The 12,623-nt window shown below is 41.4% G+C and overlaps 1 protein-coding gene across 1 annotated transcript in view; it reads right to left on the bottom strand.

Annotated features, from left to right (window-relative positions):
* Positions 1 to 3,823: 3,823 nt before the first annotated feature.
* GRM3 (glutamate metabotropic receptor 3) overlaps positions 3,824 to 12,623 on the bottom strand; it is a 103,031-nt gene continuing 94,231 nt past the window's right edge. Inside the window, exons 6-7 of the mRNA XM_059847459.1 lie at positions 10,147 to 10,321; positions 3,824 to 4,370 (exon numbers count right to left, since the gene is read on the bottom strand). Of these exons, the coding sequence (XP_059703442.1) occupies positions 4,297 to 4,370; positions 10,147 to 10,321 (249 nt within the window). The 3' untranslated portion in view covers positions 3,824 to 4,296. The remainder of the gene's footprint in view (positions 4,371 to 10,146; positions 10,322 to 12,623) is intronic.

The raw sequence follows: 12,623 nt of genomic DNA, 5'->3' as shown, positions 1-12,623 counted from the left end.
CCCAGAGCCTTCTCTTCCCAGTGATATCCTCAAGAGAGCTCTTGTGAAGTCCTGCTTATCTTTGGTGGTGTTCTCTCTTAGTCTTTCCCCTTGTGTGCTCCATTCACTGAATTCCCTTGTTTTTATTTCTTGCTGAGGACTTCTGAACTGTGCTGTAAGATGTAAGGGGAGAAGAACAGGAATAAGAGGAAGTCAGCTCATCTAGAATATGCAGTGTGTGTCACAGTGTGCAGTGACATCCCCAGTCACCTGGCTGGATGTGCCCACACTGAATTCATGTAGCAAGAACAAGGGAGGCAGGAGAATAGAGGTGATCATGGGCTGCCATTGTGTTTTGGTTGTCCTCAGGATCTGTACATTAGGAGCTCATCAGGAAGAATTCTCTAAGGTCTGTGTAACTGTGTGACAGCACCTAAAAGCCACAGCAGGGTTTTGTGATGTGTATTTCTACCTCATCCTTTTCCTCTTGCAAAACCAGCCCAGCCTGGTCCTGGCCTTTTCTTCTTGCAGTAAGAAAACTCAGTTCTGCCTGTGTTTGTGTTGCTGAGAAGCTCTGAGGTGGCTCTGGATAAACAGCTTCTGCTGTTTGTCTTGCAGACTGCAGGCACTGATGAGTAGGCAATGGCACCATGGACATCAGACTGCATGTGGTGATGAGTTAAGGGTTTGCTTTGGTTTCTCTTACTCTAATTGTGCTAATTGAGTAAAAGATTGCAGTGGAAATGTCCTTAGAGCTGAAATTGATGGGTGTGGTCAGGGTATTTTGGACATATTTTTTCTGATTTCCAGAATTTGTTTCATTCTGGGGGAACATAATACATTTTAAATAGCTTTTGATTTTTCAATTTGAAAAGATAATTAATTTTTAATTTGGTTTAGTTATGAATGAAAACATCTGTGTTCAATTAATTAAGGAAAAACAATTGCTGGAAGAAAAAAAATAAAATATTTTGGTTTTCCACAGTAGACTTTGGTCTTGTTTTCAAAATTCACTCAAGATTTAAAAACCAAACAACTCTTCCAGAAACACCAAACCACCAAAAACTACACCCAAACCCATGAACAAAGACAAAAACACAACAAACCTTGTTTATTTCAGATTGGCCTGTAATAAACTTTTTGAGTCTTATTTTTCTATTCAGCTAAGAAATAAAAAGTGATCAGTTTTTCACAAACCTTTCTGCAATTGTGATTTTTATCAGAGAGCTGAGGTACTTAGAACTTATGACTTCTGAGTAAAAGACTGAAGTTTTCTTCAGCCTCCAGTTAGCCATGGTAGATGCTGGGTTAAGCCTTGCTCTCATTCACAGCATTTCTTCTGATTTCAGCATTTTACTCCCTAGTGTTCAGGGCTCAGAGCAGTGTGATTACTCTCAAGGCTCACAGTCAGGGTACTTGGGAGGAACTGTGGTAGGGCCCCTTCTGCTTTCAGGTGAATTGCTCAAATCTTTAAATATGATAGGAAAATAAAGATACTGGAAAAGGTTTGTACTCTAAATTCAAGTTTTACATAAATGGCTGCAAAAACTATAAACTATTATAAATACAGAAACTAAAATAGTGATGTGAAACAACAGCAAAGAAAAATAAAAAAATCCCTTTCTTAAAAGGTTTTCATGCCCATATCTGCTTTGTCATTTTCCTTTTCTGTCCTGCTGTGTTTTGAAACTGGATTACTTCATCAGGCAATACCAAACAATCTGCATCCGTGGACATCCAATGGAAAGTAGTGAAAGGCTTTCAAGACAAAGCCAAATAAAGTACAAGAATGTCAGGAACATTCCATGGGGATGGAAGTCCAGGGCTCTGCATGTTTTGGTTGTTGGGTTTTTTGTATGAAAACACCATATGCAAGTGGCTTTCAAGCCAACTAAGTATTCATAGCAGGTGGTCAGACACAGACACTGGGTCATTTTCTCAATAGTGCTATCAAAATGAATGAAAACTCCAGCACAGTGAGATCCTCACCTGCTATAAATTAACTTCAGTGATGTCAGTTTCGATTCTGGGGCTGGAATTCATCTGACACAATGCCTTAATTTTCAGTGCAAACTCTGTGGTCTAAGCAAGCTGTGCTCGCCTTTATTTGGAGAGTCTCAGCCCTGCCTGAAGTGTCTGCCTGAGAGAAGCCAGGGGAATTATGCCTACTTCCTTCCACTGGGCACAAAGGGAGAAGGGCTGACAATCTCAGATGTAGCTATTTACTTAGTCCTTGTAAACAGTGAGTGTTAGATGAGGTGCATTTGACCCTGGTTGTGGCTTTCCATAAAAATTAAGAAGAAACTCTCATTGGCCTGGGCATTTTTAAGAGCTCCATAAAGATGAGACATCAGAATTATGGTCAGATATTCTGACCTTTTGTCACATGTGACCAGCCTCTCAGTCTAAAAAAGAGCACACCAAAGTCAAATGAATGTAGCTGCCCAACCTGAGGTGCTTCAAGAGGTCTTGATTGGAAAGGAAGACTCCCAGCCTGTCACAACTTGACCCTGGGCCCTGCATCAAGGTGAGAAACAAGCCTGAAACATCAGGCATGCCAGAGGTTGTGGGGAGGAAGAAGCTGAATGCAGAATGCAGAGCTCTGCAGGTAGGGTGGGCTGATCTATGCCCATTCTGGGGAAAGTCACAGGGATTCCTGCTCTGGACAGCTCTGTGATGCAGAGGCTTAAATGGCTGCCTCTATCATGGAAGTGGTGACATCAACAGGTCTTTGCTGGTGGACATGTGGATGGATGTTTAGCAAATACAAGCATTCATCTATAAGTAGGAATTTTAAGAACCTGCATCTTTAACTTTTGCATTCCAAGTAACAGCTACTTCCTCTGCCAGTTCAGCCCTAAAGGACTTGCAGCTTTCCAGAAATGTGTGGAAACATCTGCAAGGGCAGGAGAATTGGGTTCCAGAGAACATGTGCATCCCACACCATGTATCCATGGTCTCTGACTTTCAAGCCTCGCTGGTGTTGCCTTTGAAGTCAATGAGAATTTTGCTATTGACCTCAGCTGGAATGAGATCAATGGGAACAAGCCCTTAGGTAAATATGCTCAGACAAAATTAATCAAAGGTGTGTTTGTTTCCTTAATGACTTTTTAGACCTGGCAGAAGAGAAGATTTCAGATTGTTTCAACAGAGTGAGGGCAGCTTTAAGAGTGCAATTTCAAAAGCCAGACTTTTGAGGTATTTTGCAATTGTTTAAGTAGGTGGTATGAATGTCTTGAAGCATTTGGTTTCAACGTAAAGGTCACCCCAGAGACGTGTGTAAATGTCTCCTGCACTTCTCTTTTTTGACTCTCTGGTCTCTGTGGTGCTCCAATTACCTTTCACAGCACTGTTGATGCAGACAAGCTGAACCACCTTTGTTTTGGCTGGAGATATTAAACAGTCTTAGCTAATTTTCTGACAGATTTTTCTTCCAACCTAATCTAAATTCTCTTTGTTTTTATATGCTACCAATCTATTCTGTGCGTGACAACATTTAGTCGTGCCAAATGAGTGAACCAGGAGTCAAAAATTTTTTGCTAGTATCTCATTAAGATGAAATTAGACATTTTCGCTTTTGAAAATTGCCCTCTATTTTAATAACAGAAAATGAAATTGAGGAGCTTTAATAATGTGAGAGTTTTTTAAGAAGAGGGAATTTCTATGTGACTTTGGAAAAGCATTAATCATAAGCAGATATATTGTGGATTTTATCACACAGGCACCCACCAACACACAAATACCTGTGTACACACACTCCAATATTTTTATCCTTTTTACCTAACCTCCTCTCTAGAAAAATGTAATGACCTTGGGGGAGTAAGAAACAAAAATGAAACCATGCTGAAAAACTTTTATCTTTTTATTATTGGTGCCTTTACATTAATACTGCTGTTTTGTGCTGAGAAAACCAATCTGTTACACGTAAGGTAACTGTAATATACAACATAGAAATGCAGTCTAAGTTAATTACAACAAGGAGCTACAAAAAAAATTCGTAGGAAAGAAGTCACCTAACATTGCAACTGTGCTTGCAACAATCACTCCCTTACTGCAGGACTATGCACATTGTGAACCATGGTTATTTACATGTCCCTTACAACCGTTAACAACAGAAGGGCTAAAATCAGTCTAAAAAGTTCCAGAACGTCACTATATACTGTACAATCCTCAAAAATAATTTATTACACTGTTTCTAAAAAAAGGTACTAATTTTGCTTGGATGTGTTTTGTTTTCTGGTGTTCTCTGGAGTGCACAACGTGTGCAAAATTTTGCCTAACAGTCTAAAAACTCAAGAACTGAACCACGAGCCACAATCACAGGGACGAAGTGGTGGAGTCCAGAACTTCCCTCCCGTTGCACACGGTTGGCACGTACATACTGGCAGATGCTGCAAGAGAAAGAGAGGGGAACATCAGCTGACTTCAGCACAGCAAAAAGGGGTAACACACAGGATTAGAATTTGTGCTGGTCTGGACTATCTCACCCCATTTAACCAAGGTGCCTAATGAAAATCACTGCCTGTGTCAGCAGCAGAGCTGATGGAGGTGCTGCTTGCCTCTCTGCATGGCTACTCAGACCTCAGTGAAGCAGCCTCTGAAGAAACCAGATTTCACTTTGCTGCTCACTGGGAGCACAGAGGGTGGTTACACTTCTCCAAGAAGTGTTGGAATAAAATACATGGTTTTTTTTTTTTTTTTTTTTGGATGATTCTGTACCACTGGGTCTCACTTTGTAGCACTTTTCTTGGTAGTGTGAATTAATACAGCTATAATGGTATCAAAATACCTCAGTAAAAAAAAGTGAACCTTTGGATTTTTTGTGTTTTATTGGCAAGAAATGCTAAGGTCTGACCCTTTGAGCTTTCACACAATTGGAGTGGACATTCATGAAGAAAATAGATGTAATTTTCAATCCAGGAGATAATCTACCATATTAGAATTCTGTGTCAATCACCTTTTATTAATTCAAATAATAATTCTAAGAACATATTGGGTGAAGAAAATTTTTAATAACTGAATTTAAAAGCAAGATTATTTCTCACCTAATCTTGGAATAATTTCTGCCTAAAATCTACTTCTAGGAGCTCTGGATCAGGATTCAGTATGCATCCAGAGGTGAGGACCAGATTCTGATAAACTTGTTTACATGGTATAACATTTTATACATCAGTTTTTCATTGCTTTAGAGTTATTAGGTGACAATTAAATCTGAGTATAACAATCTGTTTCCAAATGTATTTGTATTTTGAGCAGAGAACAAATTACCCTATTCTGCTTAAGTCTTGTGGATTTTAATTTAAAAGCAAATTGTTTTGCCCATCTTTGTTAAAATTATCCATTGGGCATCAGGAATGTGTTTTGAGATACTCTGTGACATCTCTGCTCAGGGCACCATAAAGCTGCTTTTTGAAAGATACATTAGGTTAATGGTAACAGTGACCCAGAGAAATGTGATGCCTTCATCAAAGAAAACACATGGCAAGCAATGACATAGTCAACTCAATCATCCAGTGTAAAAAAGCAATTTATGCAGCTGACAAGGGCATGCTCAATCTTCCACATCTGCTGCTGGCTGCACTCTCAGTTGCACACTGGTTCTGTGAAGATGCTCAGTATAATTTTTAGAAAAATTTATTCTTTCTTCAAATCAGCTGGTATTTTTCATTCTTTCATTGGCTGAATAAATATTTCATGGAAAACAGAATTAATTTAACAAAATAAATTTAGAGCCATCAACTAATAACTAATTTAGGGGACTAATCTACTACTCAGAGGGCAGGACATCTTCCTGAAACAGGACACCCAAGAACAAGCCCCTCTTCTGGATTAGGTCAATGGAAATTGATCTCTCACCACATGGATGTGTGCTGAGAGTCACAAGTGTAGAGGAACTGTTGTATGTAAAAGACCACAGGGCATCATGTCTGTGATTTCTAAAATTTAATTTGTATTCTGTATTCTGTTTTTATATTCTGTTTTTAACTGGGTATAACGTGTCAGCACAATGACCTAAACTTCTTTTCATTGTTTTTCTTATTTTCTACTTTTTGATAGAAAATAGGAAAATCAGTTCTGCTCAGGAAACCTGATCCAAATCCCTATTCTACTGCACTTTGGCTACAGGGAAAAGCATTTTGTTTCCATGAACATCAGTCACGTAACCAGAAATTTTTTAGCTTCAGGCTTTTTCTTTTGAAGTCCAACACACTGACAAGCATGAATAGCTCAAATACTCTGGTAAGTGGGTCAGGAGGATATCAAAATTGGACAGAAATATATGGTGGTAGGCTGGAAATGATTGGCCTTGCCTGTTAAATTTCCAGGCTTCCTGCACAGTGTGTAGCTCTCTTGCAGTGCTGGGATGCAGTTATTAACTCTGCTGGGAGGAGTAAAGTGTTCACACTGAGCTTTCAGCTCTCCTGAGACAGAACAAAAGACTTTGCTTTTCATTACAGACCTCAGCAGTGTTAATCACTGGCCCTGCAGGGTTCTGAGCTCCACTCTGTGTCTGATAGCAGCCACCAAGGGCTTTCCTGGAATACTGCTGCATATGCAAGAGACACTTCACCTCCACTCTGTGTTGAGACCAAGGACAAAAGTGTGACATCAGCAGAAGTTGTGATTTGGCTCAAGTTCATGCTTTTGATCTCCCTCTTCCTGGCTGTCCCTCATTTTGCTAGGATAATCCAAGGAAAAGAACCAGAGGTGCAATGCAAGAGCCCAGAACTGCCATGGTGACCTTGCAGCTTTGCCTACACAGCCAAGAACACCAGATCTGAATTTGCTGCCTGGGTGCCACTTGGAGTCATAGAGCCAGAGAATATCCTGTCTTGGAAGGGACCCACAAGGGTCATTGAGTCCAATTCCCCTCTGTGCACTGGGCAACCCCAGGAGTCACACCATGTGCCTGAGAGCATTGTCTCCTCTACTCATGCTCACAGCTGGACAGCTGTGAGTTAATCTCTGTTATGTCAGGGCTAGTTTGGAGCCAGGCCCAGGAAAATAAATTCAGAGGGAATAAAATTGCCAGTCTGGCTATAAACAGTAGCTTCAATTCTCCTTGTGACCCCTGTGCAGGCCACCTGGAGGAGCTCAGCTCTGTGCAGCTCTCCATGTGGACCCAACTTGGATAAATGACATCTGGGTTTTTAAAAGCTTAGTCTGAATCATGAAGGTGCTTATGAATTCAGGAAGGTGAGTTCTCCATGAAGTTTTATGGGTGCTGAAGCCCATAAAAGAGGAAAATGGGGGAACATCCCAATGGGGGAGGCACTGCTGGGACAGCAGAACTTATGCAGCACACTGCCAAATGGGAATTTTCAAAACAATGTGTACAAATATATACATTTCAAAACATGCCACATACCCAAGCACACTCTTACCCTGCCTCTGCTTGGCTTAAATCTATATTCTTTTTTTAGTCCAGACTTTGTCTATCAAAATGATCAAAGCTCAACACCAACACTTAGACTACCCAAAAGCATCATGAGTGCCACCTTTTCTCAGAGTGACCAGATTTCATGGCTCAGGAAGCTGTGTCAAAAACTGCCTGTGTGTCACCTGCTGTTCAAGAGCCACTATGCTCGTGGCATTCAAGATCACTGGAGTGAAGAGGTGGTGGCAGCCCTGAGATGCAATGGAGGTGGGAATCTGTGGAGTCAGGAAAAGCACTGACCTCTAGAGCTCTGATAATATTTAAGAGATGGCTTTTCGAAGTTACTAGGATGCCTTAGAGCTAATTCTGATGAGTTTGATATTAAGAAGTTTCTGAGTGATGAGAAATGCCATCAAGACCAAAATAAAGACAAGCTGATAGCCCCAGGAGTGATGAGAGGAATATTTTAGACAAAGATTAGGAGCACTTTGGATGACAACCTTTTTTCAGTTTTATAAAGGACTAAATAGTTAAGAAAAATGATGGAAATTTATTTTAAATAATTTTAAATTAATGGAAGGGAGTAAGGGAAGATTTTTCATCTTGAAAACATTGTCAATGTGATAGGCAATGTTATTTTCCCAAATAATTGTCCTAGATAGAAACTATAGGGCTGTTTCCTTTGTGTGTGATGGACCTTTTAGCCCTACTTCCATGTCTTCCCATGGTCTAAAAAGCCCAACAAGGTGAGCAGCCCTCCTTCAATTAGGTGAAAGCAATAAAAGTAAATAACTGCAGCAACCTTTCTAAACCATGAAGTTGTAAGAGATTGTAAATCTGGATTTTTATGCTTTTCTTAATGTTCTCAAGCTGTTCACAAGCCTGAAAATGCAGGTTTTAATGTGAAGATGTGCACTGAGGATGTCTCTCAGTTGCCTGTATGCTTACATACGTGTTATTCAGCCATTAAAATAAAAGTATCAAATTCCAAAATGCAATCCAGAATTTAGTAGAAAGTCTTCATGAATCAAAATTATTTCTGACTAAGCTCATTCCATAGCATGAGAGAGTTAAAAAACTTGGAAAGACCACTTACACAAAATTGATAAGGAATGAAAAGAATCTCCTGAGACTTACCATTTCACCAAGGGACCACACTTCTAAGAGTTTTTGGGAAATGATTGGTCATTTGGGAGTGTTCAGCACTTCAGGCACATAGTGCCACCTCATTAAATTTTCCAAAACAGCAGGGAGTGTTTGCTCTCTGGTGTCAGGACTGGATCCAGTCCTGGCTGATGACACTGGGGACCTATAGAGCCAGATGGCTGATGTCTTGTTAGGGGACCCTGGGAATTCCTGCGTGTGTTTGGGGAGAGCCAGGAATGGCTGGGATCCCTTCACTTCCTAATCCTGCTAATGTGATACATAGCAGGGTGCCAAGTTACTTCCATGCTCTTTTTGAAATCTGAAGTGCCCAAGCTTTTGAGACAATTTTGTGACACTCAAAAACCTCAGGCTAGGTTATTGTGAACTTGCTGGAAAAGCCTTTCTCTGTGCTCCCCCTTTCCTCTGTTTCTTATTCCCCTCCTCTTTACAGTTGTAGTGTGCTTTTCAATTAGATTTCCAGGGTGGATATGCTGTCCAGAGAACTCTGTGGATGGGGTGCTGTGTGCTCCCATCTTTGATGAGTTAAGTTAGTTAAGTGAGACAGAGAAAAAAATCCCAAACCAATATACAGATGACCTTATTTTTTTCCTTGTAATCCATAAAACTCTCTGAGCAACTCACCCAGAAAAGCAGTGACAGCCTCAAAACAAAATCACAGCTTGTGATGAAGAGAGTGAAGATGAAGGAAAGAAGGGAATCAGAGCAAATGAGTTGTCCTTGCAACAGAACACTGATTGCTTCTCCAGGCTGTGGCACTGACAAAGGCCATTGATCACGCTCTGCATACAGATGCAGTTTATGGCATCTCTTGGATGCATTTTCTGCAGACTTGGAGCCTTTCCTTATAATGCAGGTGATGAGCCATTGAGAGCACGCTGCGTTGTGGCCCAGATCCTGTCAGTGTGCTGCTCTGACAGGAATTCTCCAAGGCAATCTGCTCCTGTCACACTGCCAGAGCGACAGTGGGACACGGGGTCTGCTCCGTGTGTGCATCAGGCTGGAGCCAGTGCCTGCAGAAACTTCCTGCGGACTTCAGTGAGCTCCAGAGCAGGCTCTGAGCTGACCCCCATGCGAGGGGGATGAGTTTTCCTCTCCAGACACCAAGGAAATGATGCTTTCACAGGGTTACATTGTCACCACATTTCTCTTCACAGATAAAAGCAAGGCACAATTCTTCCCAAGAATATTTCTGGGTTTCACATTCTCTGAACATCAGAGAAAGGAAAAACAAATCTTATCGTTTGCTGTGCTTCTGTTTGTGCAAAAGTAGAGTGCAATATGGAGATTGTTTACCCAAAGTGATGGTGTTTTGTTTCCTTGGCCTATCAGGGCCAAGAGTGTGTGTGTGTGTCAGGACTGTTGGCTGACAGTCACGAGATTCAGTGAGGTGGAGTGCTTGGCAGATTCAGTTTAGATGTAATGTAATATAGTGTAATACAGTATAGAATAATATTGTATAATAAAGTAATTAATTAGCCTTCTGATAAGCTGGAGCCCTCCTCATCAATCTCTCCCCTTCCTCAGGGCTTTCCCTGCAAATACTCTATTACATAGTTGAGCCCCCCTTGTCTTTACCCAAACCCAGCACACCCCCAGAGAAAGGTGGCAGACTTGTTACTTACACTGGGAGTAAGTGGTCCCTGTCCCACTGACACTGAACCTGTTGAGGTGGAGTCTGTGAGTGACCACGTTCTTCTGGGGCTGGAAAAGGATGATGTGCACTTTGGGTGCAAACAAGCAGCCCAGCACAACAAAGCCACTGAGACTCACAGAGATGCACATGGTGGTGGTTTGCACCTAGGAGAGAGGGGGCACAAAACACTGGGTTTCAGTATGGAGAGCTCTGAAATGCCAAATATTAGAAACATTACTACATAACAGCATGAACCACAGTCCTGGGGGTTTGCCGTGGTGCAGGCTGGTGTGAACCTCTGTAGCATCCCACAAACCCAATATCATGGGAGTGAGGTGGTGGTGCCCTGTATCTCTGCATGTCAGGGAGAGATTGATTGTGCTCTCCCTTGTTTTAGTACAGAAAGGAAAGATCTGGTCTCTTTCTCTCCTACCCTTGATCTCTAACTTGATGAGAGAACCCTCTGTAGTTCTTGTCATGCAATATCTGAGCAACGTTGGCTGCAGTGGGAACCAGCTCTCCCAGAGTGTACATCATGGGGTTTACACCAGTTCTCTCATCCAAAGTATCTATCTGAAAACCAGTTTAGTCTCTAGCTCCAGTCCTAATCAAAGACCTTGAGTAAGCCCTTGCAGAAACATAGGTGTGATTTGCAGTAAAGATAATATCTGGTGACTGTTTTCAGACTGGGTCTGAAAGGCGTCCTGCTTTTGAGACATCAATTTTTGGGCTCAGAAATGAATTGTTTGTAAGGCTACAGGATTTTAGAATAGTTGCCTTGGGGCATTTGTTAGTGTAGCTTTGCTGGCACTGTCTATCTTTTATCATTTTTATTCAATGGTATAACTAGCTGCCAGTTTACTGCCTCATTTTCAGTTTATATTCTTTTCTTCCAAGCAGATTCCTTAATTAAGATGTTGAATTAAACTGCTTTAAAGTCTATTGCTTAATTTGAATGATTATACATCTATGGCTCATTTTTCCTTAGTTATACTCCTGCAGTTCTTCGAGATTAGCCTTCTTCCATGGGAATGCTTCAAATATCTCCTTGTCAGAAATAATTGGTGCAAATTGGAAAACAGAGTAGGGAATGGACATTGGTGCTTTATATATACACTGAGCATAACTGATATTTTGTCATCAATGAGGATAATTAATGTGGTCATTTAATAATCTCTCTTTGCACATTGTGGATGTTGCAAGCACCATGGAATGTGCTCAGCTTTCACAGGGTGAGTGAACATGGAAGATCCAACAGAGTCTGCATGATAAAGTAATGCCTTAGCTTCACATTCTCCTTCACCTCTGCATTTTGTCCACAGAGCTGTGCTGTCAGGTGAGGTGGATGTTGAACTGGGTGCTGTATGGGTAAGACAAGAAAGGAGTTTTCTTATAAAACAAGAGTAAATGAAGCTACCTTTATTTTCTTTAGTTTCAAGTTACCTTTTATTCACTATCAATGCCCTCTTCCCCCACCCTACTTTTCCTAGTGTTTGTGCTGCCTGGAGCAGCTCAGCTGTGCTGGCATAATTATACACTCAATCAATTAAATGATTTGGGTTAAAAATAGCTCCATCCCTGAGGGTTCCTTTTAATCCAGGTCACTCTGGTGGTTCAGTGTGTAACCTGGCCTCACAGACTGGACTGGTGTGCTGGCAGGGTGGAGGGAATCCCACCAGACCATGAGTTATGGTAAGGCACTTGGAGAGCAGGGAGGTGTTCTGGGACAGCCAGCACAGCTTCACCAAGGGCTACAGATGCCATTTATCTGGAGTTCTGTAAAGCCTTTGATAGATGTCCCCCAGCACCATTGTCTCTAAACTGGACAGATATGGATTTGATGTTAGATGAATAAGATATTGGTTGGGTGGTCACATCCAGAGGACAATGGCTCGGAGTCCCGATGGGCATCAGTGACAAGTGGTGTCCTTCAGGTGTCCATATTTGGACCAGTGTTATGCAATATCACCATAAATTACCTAGATGAAGGGATCAAGCATATCCTCACCAAATTTGCAGGTAACTCCAGGCTGAGTGGGGCAGTTTCTAAGGCTGTTTATTGTGATGCTATCAGACTAGGGCTACTTTAGGATAGCACAAACTGATTCAATCAACATGTGACACTGCATGAAAATTAAATATGGGCTTTTAAAAGGAACCCCAGAAGTGTAGACTTGTCATGAAAGTATCAACAAGATATTAAAAGCATTTTCTGCTCTTTTTGTATTATTTGAGTTGGTTTATTTGGAACCTTGTATATAAATTTAATGCCTTCAAGTGGTTTTGAAAACTCCACTCAGGAGATAAGGCTGTAAAATTCTGCTTGAACAATCAAGTCATGCTCCTCTTGGCCATTGCTGTCTGTACTGCCCACTCATGTGACTGTCTGCACTGATATTTCCCTCCTCCTGTGTCTGTCTTCCTGATTGCTTTGGGTGTCCAGAGCTGTTCCCTAGTGCCTTCCTT

This window comes from Haemorhous mexicanus, chromosome 5 (assembly GCF_027477595.1).
Source record: "Haemorhous mexicanus isolate bHaeMex1 chromosome 5, bHaeMex1.pri, whole genome shotgun sequence".
NCBI lineage: Eukaryota > Metazoa > Chordata > Aves > Passeriformes > Fringillidae > Haemorhous > Haemorhous mexicanus.
The sequence above is the reverse complement of the archived record's forward strand: the minus strand, read 5'-3'. Positions and strand labels throughout refer to the sequence as shown.